The sequence below is a fragment of the Anomaloglossus baeobatrachus genome, chromosome 9 (genome assembly GCF_048569485.1).
Source record: "Anomaloglossus baeobatrachus isolate aAnoBae1 chromosome 9, aAnoBae1.hap1, whole genome shotgun sequence".
NCBI classification, from domain to species: Eukaryota; Metazoa; Chordata; class Amphibia; order Anura; family Aromobatidae; genus Anomaloglossus; species Anomaloglossus baeobatrachus.
The window spans coordinates 17397649-17421497 of NC_134361.1; the positions used below are offsets into that span (position 1 = coordinate 17397649).

General features: G+C 51.7%; 3 protein-coding genes across 4 annotated transcripts; 1 reads left to right on the forward strand and 2 right to left on the reverse strand.

The window, feature by feature from the left end:
• Positions 1 to 2428: 2428 nt before the first annotated feature.
• ERCC2 (ERCC excision repair 2, TFIIH core complex helicase subunit) lies at positions 2429 to 21510 on the forward strand. 2 transcript variants are annotated; one of them, XM_075322410.1, is made up of 23 exons: positions 2429 to 2575; positions 4388 to 4487; positions 4768 to 4845; positions 11991 to 12053; positions 12127 to 12240; positions 12309 to 12425; positions 12512 to 12628; positions 12703 to 12826; positions 12895 to 12991; positions 13137 to 13270; positions 13895 to 14063; positions 14191 to 14309; positions 14387 to 14456; positions 14648 to 14717; positions 14800 to 14901; positions 15005 to 15068; positions 15135 to 15256; positions 15348 to 15440; positions 15508 to 15580; positions 15786 to 15856; positions 17972 to 18115; positions 20104 to 20247; positions 21185 to 21510. In XM_075322410.1, exons 1-23 carry the CDS (start codon positions 2571 to 2573, stop codon positions 21275 to 21277), a joined length of 2283 nt encoding a protein of 760 aa, XP_075178525.1. In that variant the 5' UTR covers positions 2429 to 2570; the 3' UTR covers positions 21278 to 21510. The 2 variants fall into 2 exon arrangements, with proteins under 2 accessions (XP_075178525.1, XP_075178526.1); XM_075322411.1 differs by lacking the exon at positions 4388 to 4487.
• On the reverse strand, positions 18165 to 19238 carry LOC142250295 (uncharacterized). Its single transcript, XM_075322433.1, has one exon. It carries the CDS (start codon positions 19236 to 19238, stop codon positions 18165 to 18167), a length of 1074 nt encoding a protein of 357 aa, XP_075178548.1.
• LOC142251322 (uncharacterized) lies at positions 19275 to 20072 on the reverse strand (the record flags this gene model as incomplete). The annotated part of the gene is made up of 1 exon (XM_075324010.1): positions 19275 to 20072. A coding segment is annotated over one exon (798 nt), but the record flags the coding sequence as incomplete, so codon positions are not given.
• Positions 21511 to 23849: the final 2339 nt, after the last annotated feature.

Consider the following 23849-nt stretch of genomic DNA (forward strand, 5'->3'; position numbering starts at 1 on the left):
AGGGCTGTATGGCAGGTCAGGTTGTGGAGGGCTGTATGTGGCAGGTCTAGTTGTGTGGTGGAGGGCTGTATGTGGCGGGTCTAGTTGTGTGGTGGAGGGCTGTATGTGGCGGGTCCAGTTGTGTGGTGGAGGGCTGTATGTGGTGGGTCCGGTTGTGGAGGTGGTGTGTGGTGGAGGGCTGTATGTGGCGGGTCTAGTTGTGTGGTGGAGGGCTGTATGTGGCGGGTCTAGTTGTGTGGTGGAGGGCTGTATGTGGCGGGTCCGGTTGTGTGGTGGAGGGCTGTATGTGGTGGGTCCGGTTGTGGAGGTGGTGTGTGGTGGAGGGCTGTATGTGGCGGGTCTAGTTGTGTGGTGGAGAGCTGTATGTGGCGGGTCTAGTTGTGTGGTGGAGGGCTGTATGTGGCGGGTCTAGTTGTGTGGTGGAGGGCTGTATGTGGCGGGTCTGGTTGTGTGGTGGAGGGCTGTATGTGGCGGAGGGCTATATGTAGCAGGTCAGGTTGTGTCAGGGGGCTGTATGTTGCAGGTCTAGTGTGGTTGACGGCTGTATGTGGCGGGTCCGGTTGTGTGGTGGAGAGCTGTATGTGGCGGCTCCGGTTGTGTGGTGGAGGGCTGTATGTGGCGGAGGGCTATATGTACCAGGTCAGGTTGTGTCGGATTGCTGTATGTGGCAGGTCTAGTTGTGTGGTGGAGAGCTGTATGTGGAGGGTCCGGTTGTGTGGTTGAGGGCTGTATGTGGCAGGTCTAGTTGTGTGGTGGAGGGCTGTATGTTGCGGGTCCGGTTGTGGAGGTGGTGTGTGGTGGAGGGCTGTATGTGGCAGGTCTAGTTGTGTGGTGGAGGGCTGTATGTGGCGGGTCAGGTTGTGGAGGTGGTGTGTGGTGGAGGGCTGTATGTGGCAGGTCTAGTTGTGTGGTGGAGAGCTGTATGTGGAGGGTCCGGTTGTGTGGTTGAGGGCTGTATGTGGCAGGTCTAGTTGTGTGGTGGAGGGCTGTATGTGGCGGGTCCGGTTGTGGAGGAGGTGTGTGGTGGAGGGCTGTATATGGCAGGTCTAGTTGTGTGGTGGAGGGCTGTATGGCAGGTCAGGTTGTGGAGGGCTGTATGTGGCAGGTCTAGTTGTGTGGTGGAGGGCTGTATGTGGCGGGTCAGGTTGTGGAGGGCTGTATGTGGCGGGTCTAGTTGTGTGGTGGAGGGCTGTATGTGGCGGGTCCAGTTGTGTGGTGGAGGGCTGTATGTGGTGGGTCCGGTTGTGGAGGTGGTGTGTGGTGGAGGGCTGTATGTGGCGGGTCTAGTTGTGTGGTGGAGGGCTGTATGTGGCGGGTCTAGTTGTGTGGTGGAGGGCTGTATGTGGCGGGTCTAGTTGTGTGGTGGAGGGCTGTATGTGGCGGGTCCGGTTGTGTGGTGGAGGGCTGTATGTGTCGTGGGCTATATGTAGCAGGTCAGGTTGTGTGGTGGAGGGCTGTATGTGGCAGGTCTAGTTGTGTGGTGGAGGGCTGTATGTGGCAGGTCTAGTTGTGTGGTGGAGGGCTGTATGTGGCGGGTCTAGTTGTGTGGTGGAGGGCTGTATGTGGCGGGTCCGGTTGTGTGGTGGAGGGCTGTATGTGTCGGTGGGCTATATGTAGCAGGTCAGGTTGTGTGGTGGAGGGCTGTATGTGGCGGGTCTAGTTGTGTGGTGGAGGGCTGTATGTGGCGGGTCTAGTTGTGTGGTGGAGGGCTGTATGTGGCGGGTCTAGTTGTGTGGTGGAGGGCTGTATGTGGCGGGTCTAGTTGTGTGGTGGAGGGCTGTATGTGGCGGGTCCGGTTGTGTGGTGGAGGGCTGTATGTGGCGGGTCCGGTTGTGTGGTGGAGGGCTGTATGTGGCGGGTCCGGTTGTGTGGTGGAGGGCTGTATGTGGTGAGTCCGGTTGTGGAGGTGGTGTGTGGTGGAGGGCTGCGCATGGTGGTTACAAGAGGGAATCTGACCGAAAAATGCACAGAAAAAGTGACGCTTTCAAAACAGTATTGTAAAAAAATATATATATATATATAATATAAAACTCATGAAGCCGTAACAATGGCAACACAATTTTCTTATAGAAAAGAATGTTTTGATCTTAGGTGTTTCTCGTGGATTTTGGCACAAGGTGCAGATTCTGACCCACAATCCGCCTGACCTTACCACTGGGAGGTTTGCACACCCCTGCCCATGAACTTGGTTCAGCTCTTCCCCGCCGCCCTTATAATTGGTTTAGTTCACGCCCCCCCGCCCAGGTGTTTGGTTTCGCTCGTTTTCCCCCGCCCTTATAATCGGTTTAGCCCTGGTGAACTACAGCTCTGAGATCCATCATGCATCGCGGCATATCCGCCACCATTTTCCTGAAGCCTTATTTTTGCGCTATATCCGGGTTATAGGTGACAGAGTCACATGACTTCACTCTCTTCCTTTGCAGTTTTATATTGCCATAAACAAAAATGGCGACCAGCAATCGTGAGCCCACAGCGTTTCTCGTGCCAGTGTATGCCCCCAAGTAACCAATCAGTGTAAAGCACTATCGGTGGGCGTGACCTGTGCGGTAGAGGCGGAGTCATCAGCAGCAATGAAGTAAGCGGTGAAAATCCACAATGTGTAATAGTGTAGTATATACCCTGTATTATACTGTATACCCCTATATACAGCTGTATATACACTGTATTATACTGTATACCCCTATATACAGCTGTATATACACTGTATTATTCTGTATATACCCAGTAATATACTGTATACTCCTATATACAGCTGTATATACCCTGTATTATACTGTATACCCCTATAGACAGCTGTATATACCCTGTATTATACTGTATACCCCTATATACAGCTGTATATACCCTGTATTGTACTGTATACCCCTATAGACAGCTGTATATACCCTGTATTATACTGTATACCCCTATAGACAGCTGTATATACCCTGTATTATACTGTATACCCCTATATACAGCTGTATATACCCTGTATTGTACTGTATACCCCTATAGACAGCTGTATATACCCTGTATTGTACTGTATACCCCTATAGACAGCTGTATATACACTGTATTATTCTGTATACTCCTATATAAAACTCTATATATACTGTGTTATATGGTATACCCCTATATACAACTGTATATACCCTGTATTATACTGTATACCCCTATATACAGCTGTGTATATATATATATATATATATATATATATATATATATATACTTCTATACCCCTATATACAGCTGTATATACACTGTATTATACTGTATATCCCTATATACAGCTGTACATTTACGGTATTATACTATATACCCCATATACAGCTGTATATATACTGTATTATACTGTATACCCCTACATTCAGCTGTATACAGTACAGACCAAAGGTTTGGACACACCTTCTCATCTGTAGAACAACTGTTAAGAGGAGACTTTGTGCAGCAGCCTTCATGGTAAAATAGCTGCTAGGAAACCCCTGCTAAGGACAGGCAACAAGCAGAAGAGACTTGTTTGGGTAAAGAACACAAGGAATGGACATTAGACCAGTGGAAATCTGTGCTTTGCTCTGATGAGTCCAAATTTGAGATCTTCGGATCCAACCACCGTGTCTTTGTAGAAAAGGTGAACGGATGGACTCTACATGGCTGGTTCCCACCGTGAAGCATGGTGGAGGAGGTGTGATGATGATGTGTGTGTGGGGGGGGGGGGGCTTTGCTGGTGACACTGTTGGGGATTTATTCAAAATTGATGGCATACAGAACCAGCATGGCTACCACAGCATCTTGCAGCGGCGTGCTATTCCATCCGGTTTGCGTTTAGTTGGACCATCATTTATTTTTCAACAAGACATTGACGCCAAACCCTCCTCCAGGCTGTGTAAGGGCTATGTGACTAGGAAGGAGAGTGATGGGGTGCTACACTAGATGATCTGGCCTCCACAGTCACCAGACCTGAACCCAATCGAGATGGTTTGGGGTGAGCTGGACCACAGAGTGAAGGCAAAAGGGCCAACAAGTGCTAAGCATCTCTGGGAACTCCTTCAATACTGTTGGGAGATTATTTCCGGTGACTACCTCTTGAAGCTCATCAAGAGAATGCCAAGAGTGTGCAAAGCAGTAATCAAAGCAAAAGGTGGCTACTGTGAAGAACCTAGAATATAACACATATTTTCAGTTGCTTCACACCTTTTTAAGTATTTCATTCCACATGTGGTAATTCATAGTTTTGATGCCTTCAATGTGAATCTACAATTTTTAGACTCATGAAAATAAAGAAAACTCTTTGAATGAGAAGGTGTGTCCAAACTTTTGATCTGTACTGTATATATACCGTAGAGTGATGTACACCCCTATATACAGCGGTATATACTGTATTCTGAGTGTACTGTGTGCTCCGCTCCAGGCTGAACATTGAGGGGCTGCTGGTGCACTTCCCCTATGAATACATCTATCCGGAGCAGTACTCTTATATGCTGGAGCTGAAGAGGACCCTGGATGCCAAGGTGATGGGGGGAGGGGTGTTTGGTGGCGGAGATCGCAGGTAGTGATGATGATGATGATGATTATGATCCAGCGTTTGTCGTTTCCTCTGATTTCTCGGTTTCTTCCTCTTTTCGCACTGATTCGATCATTGGGAGCTTTGATTGTCAGCAGCGCTGGAGACAGTGATGATTTCTGCAGCGGAATATAAATAACTATATAATAAATAATGGCCATGATTGGCTGATCCAGTGGTCATGTGACGGGCACTCGCCTCACTTGTCCTGTACTTTTTTCTTGCAGGGTCATGGGGTCCTGGAGATGCCATCGGGGACTGGGAAGACGGTGTCACTGCTGTCACTGATTGTGGCCTACCAAAGGGTCAGTGTCTGTGCACTGCGTGTATGATAGGTACCGGCCCCTCCTCATCCTCTGTGTGCACTGTATACTGAGTGTATGATAGGTACCGGCCCTCCTCATCCTCTGTGTGCACTTTATACTAGTGTATGATAGGTACCGGCCCCTCCTCATCCTCTGTGTGCACTATATACTAGTGTATGATAGGTACCGGCCCCTCCTCATCCTCTGTATGCACTATATACTAGTGTATGATAGGTACCGGCCCCTCCTCATCCTCTGTGTGCACTGCGTGTATGATAGGTACCGGCCCCTCCTCAGCCTCTGTGTGCACTATATACTAGTGTAAGATAGGTACTGGCCCCTCCTCATCCTCTGTGTGCACTATATACTAGTGTAAGATAGGTACTGGCCCCTCCTCATCCCTCTGTGTGCACTATATACTAGTGTATGATAGGTACCGGCCCCTCCTCATCCTCTGTGTGCACTGTATACTAGTGTATGATAGGTACCGGCCCCTCCTCATCCTCTGTGTGCACTTTATACTAGTGTATGATAGGTATCGGCCCCTCCTCATCCTCTGTGTGCACTTTATACTAGTGTATGATAGGTACCGGCCCCTCCTCATCCTCTGTATGCACTATATACTAGTGTATGATAGGTACCGGCCCCTCCTCATCCTCTTTGTGCACTATATACTGAGTGTATGATAGGTACCGGCCCCTCCTCATCCTCTGTGTGCACTATATACTAGTGTATGATAGGTACCGGCCCCTCCTCATCCTCTGTGTGCACTATATACTAGTGTGTGATAGGTACTGGGCCCCTCCTCATCCCTCTGTGTGCACTATATACTAGTGTATGATAGGTACCGGCCCCTCCTCATCCTCTGTATGCGCTATATACTAGTGTATGATAGGTACCGGCCCCTCCTCATCCTCTGTGTGCACTATATACTAGTGTATGATAGGTACCGGCCCCTCCTCATCCTCTGTGTGCACTATATACTAGTGTGTGATAGGTACTGGGCCCCTCCTCATCCCTGTGTGTGCACTATATACTAGTGTATGATAGGTACCGGCCCCTCCTCATCCCTCTGTGTGCACTATATACTAGTGTGTGATAGGTACTGGGCCCCTCCTCATCCCTCTGTGTGCACTATATACTAGTGTATGATAGGTACCGGCCCCTCCTCATCCCTCTGTGTGCACTGTATACTAGTGTATGATAGGTACTGGTGCCTCCTCATCCCTCTGTGTGCGCTATATACTAGTGTATGATAGGTACTGGTACCTCCTCATCCCTCTGTGTGCACTGTATACAGAGTGTATGATAGGTACCGGCCCCTCTTCATCCCACTGTGTGCACTATATACTAGTGTATGATAGGTACTGGCCCCTCCTCATCCTCTGTGTACACTATATACTAGTGTATGATAGGTACTGGCCCCTCCTCATCCTCTGTGTACACTATATACTAAGTGTATGATAGGTACCGGCCCCTCCTCATCCCTCTGTGTGCACTATATACTAGTGTATGATAGGTACTGGTACCTCCTCATCCCTCTGTGTGCACTATATACAGAGTGTATGATAGGTACCGGCCCCTCTTCATCCCACTGTGTGCACTATATACTAGTGTATGATAGGTACTGGCCCCTCCTCATCCTCTGTGTACACTATATACTAGTGTATGATAGGTACTGGCCCCTCCTCATCCTCTGTGTACACTATATACTAAGTGTATGATAGGTACCGGCCCCTCCTCATCCCTCTGTGTGCACTATATACTAGTGTATGATAGGTCCTGGCCCCTCCTCATCCCTCTGTGTGCACTATATACAGAGTGTATGATAGGTATCGGCCTCTCCTCATCCCTCTGTGTGCACTATATACTGAGTGTATGATAGGTGCCGGCCGCTTTTCATCCCTCTGTGTGCACTATATACTAGTGTATGATAGACACTGTTGCCTCCTCATCCCTCTGTGTGCACTATATACTGAGTGTATTATATGTTCCAGCCCCATCTCATTCATCTCTGTGCATCTTACACTTGAGTGTATGATGGGTGCCGGCCGCTTTTCATCCCTCTGTATTCATTATATCCTGTAGTATAATAGGTACTGATCCCTCCTCTTTCCACTGAGTGTATGATGGGTATCAGGCCCTCCTCATACCCCTGTGTGCACTATATACAGAGTGTATGATGGGTATCAGGCCCTCCTCATCCCCCTGTGTGCACTATATACAGAGTGTATGATGGGTATCAGGCCCTCCTCATACCCCTGTGTGCACTATATACAGAGTGTATGATGGGTATCAGGCCCTCCTCATACCCCTGTGTGCACTATATACAGAGTGTATGATGGGTATCAGGCCCTCCTCATACCCCTGTGTGCACTATATACTGAGTGTATGATGGGTATCAGGCCCTCCTCATCCCTCTGTGTGCACTATATACAGAGTGTATGATGGGTATCAGGCCCTCCTCATCCCTCTGTGTGCACTATATACAGAGTGTATGATGGGTATCAGGCCCTCCTCATACCCCTGTGTGCACTATATACAGAGTGTATGATGGGTATCAGGCCCTCCTCATACCCCTGTGTGCACTATATACAGAGTGTATGATGGGTATCAGGCCCTCCTCATACCCCTGTGTGCACTATATACAGAGTGTATGATGGGTATCAGGCCCTCCTCATACCCCTGTGTGCACTATATACAGAGTGTATGATGGGTATCAGGCCCTCCTCATACCCCTGTGTGCACTATATACAGAGTGTATGATGGGTATCAGGCCCTCCTCATACCCCTGTGTGCACTATATACAGAGTGTATGATGGGTATCAGGCCCTCCTCATACCCCTGTGTGCACTATATACAGAGTGTATGATGGGTATCAGGCCCTCCTCATCCCTCTGTGTGCACTATATACAGAGTGTATGATGGGTATCAGGCCCTCCTCATCCCCCTGTGTGCACTATATACAGAGTGTATGATGGGTATCAGGCCCTCCTCATACCCCTGTGTGCACTATATACAGAGTGTATGATGGGTATCAGGCCCTCCTCATCCCTCTGTGTGCACTATATACTGAGTGTATGATGGGTATCAGGCCCTCCTCATACCCCTGTGTGCACTATATACAGAGTGTATGATGGGTATCAGGCCCTCCTCATCCCCCTGTGTGCACTATATACAGAGTGTATGATGGGTATCAGGCCCTCTTCATACCCCTGTGTGCACTATATACAGAGTGTATGATGGGTATCAGGCCCTCTTCATACCCCTGTGTGCACTATATACAGAGTGTATGATGGGTATCAGGCCCTCCTCATACCCCTGTGTGCACTATATACAGAGTGTATGATTGGTATCAGGCCCTCCTCATCCCTCTGTGTGCACTATATACAGAGTGTATGATGGGTATCAGGCCCTCCTCATACCCCTGTGTGCACTATATACAGAGTGTATGATGGGTATCAGGCCCTCCTCATCCCCCTGTGTGCACTATATACTGAGTGTATGATGGGTATCAGGCCCTCTTCATTCCTCTGTGTGCACTATATACAGAGTGTATGATAGGTACCGGCCCCTCCTCATCCCTCTGTGTGCACTATATACTGAGTGTATGATGGGTATCAGGCCCTCCTCATACCCCTGTGTGCACTATATACAGAGTGTATGATGGGTATCAGGCCCTCCTCATCCCTCTGTGTGCACTATATACTGAGTGTATGATGGGTATCAGGCCCTCTTCATTCCTCTGTGTGCACTATATACAGAGTGTATGATAGGTACCGGCCCCTCCTCATCCCTCTGTGTGCACTATATACTGAGTGTATGATGGGTATCAGGCCCTCTTCATTCCTCTGTGTGCACTATATACAGAGTGTATGATAGGTACCGGCCCCTCCTCATCCCTCTGTGTGCACTATATACAGAGTGTATGATGGGTATCAGGCCCTCCTCATACCCCTGTGTGCACTATATACAGAGTGTATGATAGGTACCGGCCCCTCCTCATCCCTCTGTGTGCACTATATACAGAGTGTATGATGGGTATCAGGCCCTCCTCATACCCCTGTGTGCACTATATACAGAGTGTATGATGGGTATCAGGCCCTCCTCATACCCCTGTGTGCACTATATACAGAGTGTATGATGGGTATCAGGCCCTCCTCATCCCTCTGTGTGCACTATATACAGAGTGTATGATGGGTATCAGGCCCTCCTCATCCCTCTGTGTGCACTATATACAGAGTGTATGATGGGTATCAGGCCCTCCTCATACCCCTGTGTGCACTATATACAGAGTGTATGATAGGTACCGGCCCCTCCTCATACCCCTGTGTGCACTATATACAGAGTGTATGATGGGTATCAGGCCCTCCTCATCCCCCTGTGTGCACTATATATAGAGTGTATGATAGGTACCGGCTCCTCCTCATCCCTCTGTGAGCACTATATACAGAGTGTATGATGGGTATCAGGCCCTCCTCATACCCCTGTGTGCACTATATACTGAGTTTTTGATGGGTATCAGGCCCTCCTCATCCCTCTGTGTGCACTATATACAGAGTGTATGATGGGTATCAGGCCCTCCTCATCCCTCTGTGTGCACTATATACAGAGTGTATGATGGGTATCAGGCCCTCCTCATACCCCTGTGTGCACTATATACAGAGTGTATGATGGGTATCAGGCCCTCCTCATACCCCTGTGTGCACTATATACAGAGTGTATGATGGGTATCAGGCCCTCCTCATCCCCCTGTGTGCACTATATACAGAGTGTATGATGGGTATCAGGCCCTCCTCATACCCCTGTGTGCACTATATACAGAGTGTATGATGGGTATCAGGCCCTCCTCATACCCGTGTGTGCACTATATACAGAGTGTATGATGGGTATCAGGCCCTCCTCATACCCCTGTGTGCACTATATATAGAGTGTATGATAGGTACCGGCTCCTCCTCATCCCTCTGTGTGCACTATATACAGAGTGTATGATGGGTATCAGGCCCTCCTCATACCCCTGTGTGCACTATATACAGAGTGTATGATGGGTATCAGGCCCTCCTCATACCCCTGTGTGCACTATATACAGAGTGTATGATGGGTATCAGGCCCTCCTCATCCCCCTGTGTGCACTATATACAGAGTGTATGATGGGTATCAGGCCCTCCTCATACCCCTGTGTGCACTATATACAGAGTGTATGATGGGTATCAGGCCCTCCTCATACCCCTGTGTGCACTATATACAGAGTGTATGATGGGTATCAGGCCCTCCTCATACCTCTGTGTGCACTATATACAGAGTGTATGATGGGTATCAGGCCCTCCTCATCCCTCTGTGTGCACTATATACTGAGTGTATGATGGGTATCAGGCCCTCTTCATTCCTCTGTGTGCACTATATACAGAGTGTATGATAGGTACCGGCCCCTCCTCATACCCCTGTGTGCACTATATACAGAGTGTATGATGGGTATCAGGCCCTCCTCATACCCCTGTGTGCACTATATACAGAGTGTATGATGGGTATCAGGCCCTCCTCATTCCTCTGTGTGCACTATATACAGAGTGTATGATGGGTATCAGGCCCTCCTCATACCCCTGTGTGCACTATATACAGAGTGTATGATGGGTATCAGGCCCTCCTCATCCCCCTGTGTGCACTATATACAGAGTGTATGATGGGTATCAGGCCCTCCTCATACCCCTGTGTGCACTATATACAGAGTGTATGATGGGTATCAGGCCCTCCTCATCCCCCTGTGTGCACTATATACAGAGTGTATGATGGGTATCAGGCCCTCCTCATACCCCTGTGTGCACTATATACAGAGTGTATGATGGGTATCAGGCCCTCCTCATCCCCCTGTGTGCACTATATACAGAGTGTATGATGGGTATCAGGCCCTCCTCATACCCCTGTGTGCACTATATACAGAGTGTATGATGGGTATCAGGCCCTCCTCATACCCCTGTGTGCACTATATACAGAGTGTATGATGGGTATCAGGCCCTCCTCATCCCCCTGTGTGCACTATATACAGAGTGTATGAGGGGTATCAGGCCCTCCTCATCCTCTGTGTGCACTATATACAGAGTGTATGATGGGTATCAGGCCCTCCTCATACCCCTGTGTGCACTATATACAGAGTGTATGATGGGTATCAGGCCCTCCTCATACCCCTGTGTGCACTATATACAGAGTGTATGATGGGTATCAGGCCCTCCTCATACCCCTGTGTGCACTATATACAGAGTGTATGATTGGTATCAGGCCCTCCTCATCCCTCTGTGTGCACTATATACAGAGTGTATGATGGGTATCAGGCCCTCCTCATACCCCTGTGTGCACTATATACTGAGTGTATGATGGGTATCAGGCCCTCCTCATACCCCTGTGTGCACTATATACAGAGTGTATGATGGGTATCAGGCCCTCCTCATACCCCTGTGTGCACTATATACAGAGTGTATGATGGGTATCAGGCCCTCCTCATACCCCTGTGTGCACTATATACAAAGTGTATGATGGGTATCAGGCCCTCCTCATCCCTCTGTGTGCACTATATACAGAGTGTATGATGGGTATCAGGCCCTCCTCATCCCTCTGTGTGCACTATATACTGAGTTTTTGATGGGTATCAGGCCCTCCTCATACCCCTGTGTGCACTATATACAGAGTGTATGATGGGTATCAGGCCCTCCTCATCCCTCTGTGTGCACTATATACAGAGTGTATGATGGGTATCAGGCCCTCCTCATACCCCTGTGTGCACTATATACAGAGTGTATGATAGGTATCAGGCCCTCCTCATCCCTCTGTGTGCACTATATACAGAGTGTATGATGGGTATCAGGCCCTCCTCATCCCCCTGTGTGCACTATATACAGAGTGTATGATGGGTATCAGGCCCTCCTCATACCCCTGTGTGCACTATATACAGAGTGTATGATGGGTATCAGGCCCTCCTCATCCCTCTGTGTGCACTATATACAGAGTGTATGATGGGTATCAGGCCCTCCTCATCCCTCTGTGTGCACTATATATAGAGTGTATGATGGGTATCAGGCCCTCCTCATACCCCTGTGATAAGCAGGGGACCCATGTTCTTGCTTGTTCTCCTGATGTCTGATGCTGTTTTCTAGACATATCCTTTGGAAGTGACGAAGCTGGTGTACTGCTCGCGGACCGTCCCAGAGATAGAGAAGGTGAGGTCCGGCGGTGGCCGCCATCCCTGGGCAGCATTGGTCATGTTACTCATGACATGGTCACTATTCGCAGGTGGTGGAGGAGCTGCGGAAGCTGACGGACTACATACAGGCTCAGACTGGGGAGAAGCTGAACTTCTTGGCCTTGGCTCTGAGCTCCAGACGTAATTTGTGTGTGAACCCGGAGGTGGGTGCGCGCTCCTGGCTCCTCCGGCCGCGCTTTCTCCTCGTTATTCCAGTTTTTTGTCTTTATAGGTAAGCGCTCTCCGATTTGGCAAAGAGATTGACGGGAGATGCCACAGCCTCACGGCTTCCTTTGTGAGGGCTCAGAGGCAGCGAGACCCCAGCGTCCCCTCTTGTCGCTTCTATGAGGTAAGATGGATGAGCCCGGGGTCCGGTTTGGCTGGAGATACAGTCCCGTCTTCTCGTGCAGCATATTTTCTCTTTTTTGCTCGCAGGAGTTTGATGCGATCGGCAGGGAGTCTCCCCTTCCTCCCGGGATTTACAATCTTGATGACCTCCGGACGCTGGGGAGGCAGCGCGGGTGGTGTCCATACTACCTGGCTCGTCATGCTGTGAGTATGTGCAGTTTTGGACCTGTGCAGCCCCCTCCGGACCACCTCCGCTCATCCTCTCTGTCTCCCCTCAGTTGGCTCAGTGTAATGTCATCGTATACAGTTATCATTACCTTCTGGACCCCAAAATCGCCGATCAGGTGTCCCGGGAACTGGCGAAGAAATCTGTAGTTGTTTTTGATGAGGCGCATAACATCGGTGAGTCGCCTCTTTTTGTTTATTCGCCTCATTGTGACCCTCATTAAACTTTCCTGCCTCCTCCATAGATAATGTCTGCATTGACTCCATGAGCGTCACCATCACACGCCGAACACTGGAGCGCTGCCAGAGCAACATCGACACCCTGAACACCGCCATCCAAAAGTGAGCGAGCGGGGGACACAACGGGGGAGTAAATGGTGTAATGTGGGAGGGGATGGGGGCGGCTGGTTATAGCAGGGTTAATGGAGCAGGCGATGAAGATAATGGGGATCGCTCAGGGGTCTCTGAGTCGCTGCTTCATTGTCAGGATTAAAGAAACTGATGAACAGAAACTGAAGCAAGAATACGCTCGGTTGGTGGAGGGTCTCCGCGAGGCCACGGTTGCCCGTGAGACGGATGTTTACCTGGCGAATCCTGTGCTACCGGATGAGATCCTGCAAGGTGAGTTGGGCGGGGGGGTCCACCGCCTTTATACGGTGACCACCGCCTGTATACGGTGACCACCACCTGTATACGGTGACCACCGCCTGTATACGGTGACCACCGCCTGTATATGGTGACCACTGCCTGTATAGGATGACCACTGCCTGTATACGCTGACTACTGCCTGTATACTGTGACTACGGCCTGTATACGGTGACCGCCGCCTGTATACGGTGACCGCCGCCTGTATACGGTGACCGCCGCTTGTATGCAGTGACCACCGCCTGTATACGGTGACCGCCCCCTGTATGCGGTGACCGCCGCCTGTATACGGTGACCGCCGCCTGTATACGGTGACCGCCGCCTGTATACGGTGACCGCCGCCTGTATACGGTGACCACTGCCTGTATACGGTGACCACTGCCTGTATACGGTGACCGCCGCCTGTATACGGTGACCACTGCCTGTATACGGTGACCACTGCCTGTATACGGTGACTACTGCCTGTATACGGTGACCACTGCTTGTATACGGTGACATGCACAATGCTATCGTAGCCTCAAGTTCCTGTAAACTTATAGCCACAACGTGAGACCAGTATGGAATCCCGTAACCCCAAGGTCACCCTCATTTCTCTGGCAGAGGCCGTCCCCGGCTGTATCCGCAATGCCCTGCACTTCCTGGGCTTCCTGCGACGTCTAATTGGCTATGTCAAGTCTCGTCTGCGTTCAGGGCATGTGACCCAGGAGGGCCCGGCCGCCTTTTTGCGAGACCTTTATGAGAAGGTTTGCATAGAGCGGAAGCCGATGAGGTGAGTGGGTCAGTTGTATCAGGAATGATGTGTCAGTCTGTTCCTCCCGTCCTCTGTCTCTCCCCCCTCCCCCCGATGTGGTTCCCCATCCTCCTTCCTGTAATGAGCGCTGCCTCTGATGCTGTAGGTTCTGTGCGGAGCGGCTGCGCTCGCTCACACGGACGCTGGAGATTGCAGACATCACGGACCTGTCTCCTCTCATCCTCATCACTAACTTTGCCACGCTCGTCAGCACATACACTAAAGGTGAGAGTCCGGGTGCCGTCCCGTCCTCCGAGATTTGCCTCGTCTCTGCTCCTCACATTTGGACCTTTGTCCCTCAGGTTTCATGATCATCATTGAGCCATTTGAAGACCGGACGCCAACGATCAGTAACCCGGTGTTGCACTTCAGGTGACCCCAGTCTATAGACTCCAGCTGGTGGGGGGTGGGCAGTTGTGAGGATCCGCGGGCACCGGTGGGCTGCGGGGGCTGTTGTATGTCCTATGGCTGCTCCTCTTCCCTGATCCTTAGGTGTTAGGTTCTTCTATTTGGCCCGGAGCCCCCGTGGTTGCGTCTCACACGTGTTTTCTTCTCCTCTGCAGCTGCCTGGACTCGTCGCTCGCTATAAAGCCAGTGTTCCAGAGGTTTCAGTCCGTCGTCATCACATCTGGGGTACGAGGCGCTCACGTACCTTGCGTTGTTGCGCACCCCAACACACGTCTCCTCACCTGTAACTCCTGTCTCCCTCCCACAGACCCTCTCCCCACTGGACATCTACCCTAAAATTCTGGACTTCCGGCCTGTAACCATGGCAACGTTCACTATGACACTGGCCCGGGTCTGCCTGTGTCCGATGGTAATAAGCATGCGTGACATGGTCCGAGGAGAGGGGCACCGCCAGGAAGGATGGTAACCATGGCAACCAGACCATAATGTCACCATCTGTACGATCTCCGCAGGTTGTCGCCCGAGGAAACGACCAAGTCTCGATGAGCTCCAAGTTTGAGACGAGGGAGGATCTGGGTAAGAGATTGTGTCCTGTGTCTCCATGGTCGCGATGCGTCATATGACTGACCTCTGACCCCACAGCCGTCATGAGGAATTATGGGAATCTTCTCCTGGAGATGTCCGCTGTGGTCCCTGATGGGATAGTGGGATTTTTCACCAGTTACCAGTATATGGAGAACATTGTGGCTTCGTGGTACGAGCAGGTGGGTTACTCCTAATGTGCGGGGTCAGTAGATGCCCCCCAGGGTCAGCGAGAGCCGCTAACCATTACTATCATCCATTGTGTCCCACCAGGGAATCCTGGAGAACATCCAGAGGAACAAGCTGATCTTCATAGAGACCCAGGATGGGGCCGAGACCAGTGTGGCCCTGGAGAAGTATCAGGAGGTGAGGTCAGGGACGGGGCCCGAGGCTCCAAAGGGGTCCGGCGTCTCACCTTCAGTTATAATTTCAGGCCTGTGAGAACGGACGTGGAGCCATCTTACTGTCTGTCGCTCGGGGAAAAGTGTCTGAAGGAATCGATTTCGGTGAGTAGCGGATAGGTGTCATGTGACCGCGGCCTCTGTATTATGTCACATGACCGTGGCCTCTGTACGTCACCGTGGTCTCTGTATTACGTCGCGTGACTATGGCCTCTGTATTACGACATGTGACCGTGGCCTCTGTATTGTGTCACGTGACTGTGGCCTCTGTATTACATCATGTGACCCTGCGTCTGCTCCTCCCCCACAGTCCACCATTACGGCCGAGCTGTGATCATGTTCGGGGTCCCGTACGTCTACACCCAGAGCCGGATCCTGAAGGTGCGTGCTCGGACCCTGTGGCTGATTGCATCTTCTCCTCGCGCAGTATGACGTCTGGTCTTCTCCTCGCGCAGTGTGACGTCTGGTCTTCTCCTCGCGCAGTGTGACGTCTGGTCTTCTCCTCGCGCAGTGTGACGTCTCGTCTTCTCCTCGCGCAGTGTGACGTCTCGTCTCCTCCTCGCGCAGTGTGACGTCTCGTCTTTTCCTCACGCAGTGTGACGTCTTGTCTCCTCCTCGCGCAGAGTGACGTCTCGTCTCCTCCTCGCGCAGTGTGACGTCTTGTCTCCTCCTCGCGCAGTGTGACGTTTTGTCTTTTCCTCGCGCAGTGTGACGTCTTGTCTTTTCCTCGCGCAGTGTGACGTCTTGTCTTTTCCTCGCGCAGTGTGACATCTCGTCTTTTCCTCGCGCAGTGTGACGTCTCGTCTTTTCCTAGCGCAGTGTGACGTCTCGTCTTCTCCTCGCGCAGTGTGACGTCTCGTCTCCTCCTCGCGCAGTGTGACGTCTTGTCTCCTCCTCGCGCAGTGTGATGTCTTGTCTCCTCCTCGCGCAGTGTGACGTCTTGTCTCCTCCTCGCGCAGTGTGACGTATCGTCTTTTCCTCGCGCAGTGTGACGTCTCGTCTTTTCCTCGCGCAGTGTGACGTCTCGTCTTTTCCTCACGCAGTGTGACGTCTCGTCTTTTCCTCGCGCAGTGTGACGTCTCGTCTTTTCCTCGCGCAGTGTGACGTCTTGTCTCCTCCTCGCGCAGTGTGACGTCTTGTCTCCTCCTCGCGCAGTGTGACGTCTTGTCTCCTCCTCGCGCAGTGTGACGTCTCGTCTTTTCCTCGCGCAGTGTGACGTCTCGTCTTTTCCTCGCGCAGTGTGACGTCTCGTCTTTTCCTCGCGCAGTGTGACGTCTCGTCTTTTCCTCGCGCAGTGTGACGTCTCGTCTTTTCCTCGCGCAGTGTGACGTCTTGTCTCCTCCTCGCGCAGTGTGACGTCTGGTCTCCTCCTCGCGCAGTGTGACGTCTTGTCTCCTCCTCGCGCAGTGTGACGTCTCGTCTTTTCCTCGCGCAGTGTGACGTCTCGTCTTTTCCTCGCGCAGTGTGACGTCTCGTCTTTTCCTCGCGCAGTGTGACGTCTCGTCTTTTCCTCGCGCAGTGTGACGTCTCGTCTTTTCCTCGCGCAGTGTGACGTCTCGTCTCCTCCTCGCGCAGTGTGACGTTTTGTCTTTTCCTCGCGCAGTGTGACGTCTTGTCTTTTCCTCGCGCAGTGTGACGTCTTGTCTTTTCCTCGCGCAGTGTGACGTCTCGTCTTTTCCTCGCGCAGTGTGACGTCTCGTCTTTTCCTAGCGCAGTGTGACGTCTCGTCTTCTCCTCGCGCAGTGTGACGTCTCGTCTCCTCCTCGCGCAGTGTGACGTCTTGTCTCCTCCTCGCGCAGTGTGATGTCTTGTCTCCTCCTCGCGCAGTGTGACGTCTTGTCTCCTCCTCGCGCAGTGTGACGTATCGTCTTTTCCTCGCGCAGTGTGACGTCTCGTCTTTTCCTCGCGCAGTGTGACGTCTCGTCTTTTCCTCACGCAGTGTGACGTCTCGTCTTTTCCTCGCGCAGTGTGACGTCTCGTCTTTTCCTCGCGCAGTGTGACGTCTTGTCTCCTCCTCGCGCAGTGTGACGTCTTGTCTCCTCCTCGCGCAGTGTGACGTCTTGTCTCCTCCTCGCGCAGTGTGACGTCTCGTCTTTTCCTCGCGCAGTGTGACGTCTCGTCTTTTCCTCGCGCAGTGTGACGTCTCGTCTTTTCCTCGCGCAGTGTGACGTCTCGTCTTTTCCTCGCGCAGTGTGACGTCTCGTCTTTTCCTCGCGCAGTGTGACGTCTTGTCTCCTCCTCGCGCAGTGTGACGTCTGGTCTCCTCCTCGCGCAGTGTGACGTCTTGTCTCCTCCTCGCGCAGTGTGACGTCTCGTCTTTTCCTCGCGCAGTGTGACGTCTCGTCTTTTCCTTGCGCAGTGTGACGTCTTGTCTCCTCCTCGCGCAGTGTGACGTCTTGTCTCCTCCTCGCGCAGTGTGACGTCTCGTCTTCTCCTCGCGCAGTGTGACGTCTTGTCTCCTCCTCGCGCAGTGTGACGTCTTGTCTCCTCCTCCAGGCTCGCCTCCAGTTCCTGCGAGATCAGTTCCACCTGCGCGAGAATGATTTCCTGACGTTTGATGCAATGAGACACGCGGCGCAGTGCGTCGGCCGAGCCATCCGCGGGAAGACGGACTACGGGATCATGCTGTTTGCTGATAAGGTAATGTGACCCCTCCGGCTGTTCATGGATCTGTTATTCCTAATGTGGCCTAATCTGCATGGAGTTGGGGTCCTGCAAGACAAATCATTAATCCCGACGCAGTATAAACGGCATCGCCAATGGTTTTCTTTATCCCGGCCACACTAAGCAATGGCATGTTATGTGGCTGCTGACAGGATGACTCCGCCCATGTGTACATGTAATATAGCTGCTGACAGAATAACTCCGCCCATGTGTACATGTAATATAGCTGCTGACAGGATGACTCCGCCCATGTGTACATGTAATATAGCTGCTGACAGAATAACTCCGCCCATGTGTACATGTAATATAGCTGCTGACAGGATAACTCCGCCCATGTGTACATGTAATATAGCTGCTGGCAGTATGGCTCCGCCCATGTGTACATGTAATATAGCTGCTGGCAGTATGGCTCTGCCCATGTGTACATGTAATATAGCTGCTGACAGGATGGCTCCGCCCATGTGTACATGTAATATAGCTGCTGGCAGTATGGCTCTGCCCATGTGTACATGTAATATAGCTGCTGACAGGATGGCTCCGCCCATGTGTACATGTAATATAGCTGCTGGCAGTATGGCTCTGCCCATGTGTACATGTAATATAGCTGCTGACAGGATGGCTCTGCCCATGTGTACATGTAATATAGCTGCTGACAGGATGGCTTTGCCCATGTGTACATGTAATATAGCTGCTGACAGGATAACTCCGCCCATGTGTACATGTAATATAGCTGCTGGCAGTATGGCTCCGCCCATGTGTACATGTAATATAGCTGCTGACAGAATAACTCCGCCCATGTGTACATGTAATATAGCTGCTGACAGGATAACTCCGCCCATGTGTACATGTAATATAGCTGCTGGCAGTATGGCTCTGCCCATGTGTACATGTAATATAGCTGCTGGCAGTATGGCTCTGCCCATGTGTACATGTAATATAGCTGCTGACAGGATGGCTCCGCCCATGTGTACATGTAATATAGCTGCTGGCAGTATGGCTCTGCCCATGTGTACATGTAATATAGCTGCTGACAGGATGGCTCCGCCCATGTGTACATGTAATATAGCTGCTGGCAGTATGGCTCTGCCCATGTGTACATGTAATATAGCTGCTGACAGGATAACTCCGCCCATGTGTACATGTAATATAGCTGCTGGCAGTATGGCTCCGCCCATGTGTACATGTAATATAGCTGCTGGCAGTATGGCTCTGCCCATGTGTACATGTAATATAGCTGCTGACAGGATGGCTCCGCCCATGTGTACATGTAATATAGCTGCTGGCAGTATGGCTCTGCCCATGTGTACATGTAATATAGCTGCTGGCAGTATGGCTCTGCCCATGTGTACATGTAATATAGCTGCTGACAGGATAACTCCGCCCATGTGTACATGTAATATAGCTGCTGACAGGATGGCTCTGCCCATGTGTACATGTAATATAGCTGCTGACAGAATAACTCCGCCCATGTGTACATGTAATATAGCTGCTGGCAGTATGGCTCTGCCCATGTGTACATGTAATATAGCTGCTGACAGAATAACTCCGCCCATGTGTACATGTAATATAGCTGCTGACAGGATAACTCCGCCCATGTGTACATGTAATATAGCTGCTGGCAGTATGGCTCTGCCCATGTGTACATGTAATATAGCTGCTGGCAGTATGGCTCTGCCCATGTGTACATGTAATATAGCTGCTGGCAGTATGGCTCTGCCCATGTGTACATGTAATATAGCTGCTGACAGGATAACTCCGCCCATGTGTACATGTAACATAGCTGCTGGCAGTATGGCTCTGCCCATGTGTACATGTAATATAGCTGCTGGCAGTATGGCTCTGCCCATGTGTACATGTAATATAGCTGCTGGCAGTATGGCTCTGCCCATGTGTACATGTAATATAGCTGCTGGCAGTATGGCTCCGCCCATGTGTATATGTGATGATCTGTGTCTCCCTCACAGAGATACGCACGCTCCGATAAGAAGGGAAAACTTCCTCTGTGGATTCAGGAACATCTGACAGACGCCAACCTGAACCTGACGGTGGACGAGTGCATTCACCTCTCCCGACACTTCCTGAGGGAAATGGCGCAGCCTTTCCGCAGGGCGAGTTATTTATTTTAAACCTTCTACAGAGGCGATAGAGGACATTATGTGTTATGCATTTGATACTGACCTTTGTCTCTGCCCGTGTCCTCCGTCTCTGCTCGTGTCCTCCGTCTCTGCTCGTGTCCTCCGTCTCTGCTCGTGTCCTCTGTCTCTGCTCGTGTCCTCTGTCTCTGCTCGTGTCCTCTGTCTCTGCTCGTGTCCTCTGTCTCTGCTCGTGTCCTCTGTCTCTGCTCGTGTCCTCTGTCTCTGCTCGTGTCCTCTGTCTCTGCTCGTGTCCTCTGTCTCTGCTCGTGTCCTCTGTCTCTGCTCGTGTCCTCTGTCTCTGCTCGTGTCCTCTGTCTCTGCTCGTGTCCTCTGTCTCTGCTCGTGTCCTCTGTCTCTGCTCGTGTCCTCTGTCTCTGCTCGTGTCCTCTGTCTCTGCTCGTGTCCTCTGTCTCTGCTCGTGTCCTCTGTCTCTGCTAATGTCATTGCTCTCTGCTCATTTCCTCGCTCACTGCTAATGTCCTCAGTCTCTGCTCATGTCCTCGGTCTCTGCTCATGTCCTCTGCTCATGTCCTCTGCTCATGTCCTTGCTCTCTGCTCATGTTCTCGCTCTCTGCTTATGTCCTCTGCTCATGTCCTCTGTCTCTGCTCATGTCCTCGCTCACTGCTAATGTCCTCGCTCACTGCTAATGTCCTCTGTCTCTGCTCACGTCCTCGCTCTCTGCTCACGTCCTCGCTCTCTGCTCACGTCCTCGCTCTCTGCTCGTGTCCTCGCTCTCTGCTCGTGTCCTCGCTCTCTGCTCGTGTCCTCGCTCTCTGCTCGTGTCCTCGCTCTCTGCTCGTGTCCTCTGTCTCTGCTCGTGTCCTCGCTCACTGCTAATGTCCTCGCTCACTGCTAATGTCCTCGCTCTCTGCTCATCTCCTCTGCTCATGTTCTCTCGCTCTTCTGTAGGAGGACCAGCTTGGTTTGTCTCTGTTGACGTTGGAACAGCTGCAGTCGGAGGAGATGCTTCAGAAGATCCAGGAGATCGCTCATCAGGTGTGACCTCCGGAGACGTGAGCTGGATGTGTGAGGGACCTCGACTGCCGGATGAGACCCCAGGTCATCCTCCAGTCCTGACTTGTGTCCAGGACGTGACCTGTGGATAGTGGTGCCTGTGGTGGTGGCCTCTGTGGTGGCTCTTGTAGTGTCCTCTGTGGTGGCCTCTGCGGTGGACTTCGTGGTGGTTTCTGTATAAGTTTTTACATATAGAATAAATTGCTCCATTTTTCACCAGTGCTGTACTGGTCATTACTGGGCTGCTGTCATTGGCGCAGTGTGTGACTGATCGCGTGCACCCCAGGATTGAGGACGTCTCCCCCTTCGCTCCCGCTCTACACATTTCTGTCTCTTGCCCCGGTGATATTTTCAGGTTAGGTATCAGTGACTGTCACAAACCACCGGGGGGGGTCACTCAGAAATCCCCCGCGCTGGCTACCAGTACGTCACAATCGGGGGGTAACAAGTGGGGGTCACCCCTCCTTTATACCTCCCGACCGACAGACAGAGCACGTGACGCGCTCTCTAGCGCCCCTCTTATAGTCAGGCCAATTATGGAATTGCCCGACAATAAGCAAGGAGGCCGCTATACTACTTATGCCGATTATTGAAGGGTCCCCGGTGAGAGTAGGGTATATATTCCCCCGACCTCCGCGGGCGGAATATATAAAACCTCCCTGAATCTCACTGGCCTCCCCACAATAATCCTTGGCACAACTCGCTGCCACCAACCGCTTCACGGTAACTATTAGCCGAACACACAGACGTGGGATTCAAGATCGAGATAACAGAACAGCCCAAGATTAATTATATAATTTAATCAGCCTAAAGCACACTAGAAACTACAATATATACAATAGGGAATCTACAGAATATACATAGGTCAGAGTACAGTTACAGATAAAGCATGTTTTACAAACAGGTATGCAATTCAATCAGTTACCTTGTGCGTCTGGCCACAGGGGGGCGCTGTAGACCAGGTTTCCAGGAACTCCCACAGATGTTTCCTACACGTGCCCCCAGCGAAAGAACACTGGAAAATGGCCAAAGTAGGGTTATCAACCTGGGCACATCCAGGTCCCCTCCTACCTTAGTGACCTCAGAGGGAGCACTGCTCCACCCCTGGCTTGAGTTATGGACAATCCACAACATGGAATATGGGCCATAACTTTGCCTGGGAGCGTCGTAGGCGGACGCCAATGCTCTCATTGTGACAGTTATGAATTTAGCTACAGAACGAGGGGACTCATGACCTGTCTGCCAGTTCCCCATTGGCTGATATCACGCCTGGGGCATTTCCCAATGTCCTGCTCCCATAAAAAGGGTGTGCCGGCATCGTCCGCATGCGGAGACACCATTTTTATGGTTGCCATATTTATCGGAAATATGGCTTGCGAGATATGAACCATTTTTTACTGGAGTCGTTCTGTCTGGCTATTTCCATAGCCTTGCTAACTAGCTAGCAGCTCCTACTACAGGGTGACGGCAGGGAGTCATCCTGTGTCCATTGTTCCCACACCACCTCATCTCCATATCACAGGACATGGCCATGGAGGTGTAAGTGGAACACTGAGAACAAGAAGGGAGGGGGCACTGCCAGGGAGTGATGAGGGATTATGACTGGAGTCATAATTCATCTTCATATCCCGGGATTTGCCTCACAGTCACGCCCATGGGAGTCGACCAACATCTTAAGCATCTGCTTTAAGGTGCCATTGAACCGCTCGCACAGGCCATTAGTCTGTGGATGGCACGGGCTGGCCACCAGATGTCGCACCTGGACTTGCTTACAGAGGGCCTCCATCAGCTGGGACATGAATTGGGTCCCCCGGTCAGTGAGCATTTCCTGGGGAAAACCCACTCGGGAGAAAATCTCCAGCAATGCGGTGGCCACCTTGTCAGCCCGAATGGACGACAAGGCCACTGCTTCTGGGTACCGGGTGGCATAGTCCACTACCGTCAGTAGGAAGCGTTTCCCGGAGCTGCTGGGGATGGCCAGCGGGCCGACCAGATCCACAGCCACCCTCCTGAAAGGCTCATCGATGATTGGCAGAGATACTAGTGGGGCTTTGGGGCGTGGCCCCGCCTTCCCCACTCTCTGACAGGTTTCACACGAACGGCAGTAGGCAGCCACATCGGCCCCCATTTTTGGCCAGTAGAAATGCTGGTTTAACCTGGCCTTGGTCTTAGCGATCCCTAGGTGTCCGGCCATCGGAATCTCATGTGCGATCCGCAACAACTCCGTCCGGAACGGATAGGGTACCACCAACTGTCGGTCCCTGGGCCACGCCTCCGGTGAACCCTGCTGGACCGTGGCCCGGTACAGCCGTCCTTGGTCCCAGACCACTCGCTCCGGGTCCGAGTCCGAGGGAGGCTGTGCCGCCTGCTCCTTAAGAGCTTTCAGGCTGTCGTCAGCTTCTAACGCTGCCTGAAACCCCTGACTAGATGTGGCCAGAATCGACGAGACTGTCACATCTTCGGTCAGTACCCCGGGACCTGTGTCCCGGCCTCCACCTGACTCGGCTGCCACTTGGTCAGAAGGGGAAGAGCTATCGGACCTCCGGGAGGCCCCTTGGCT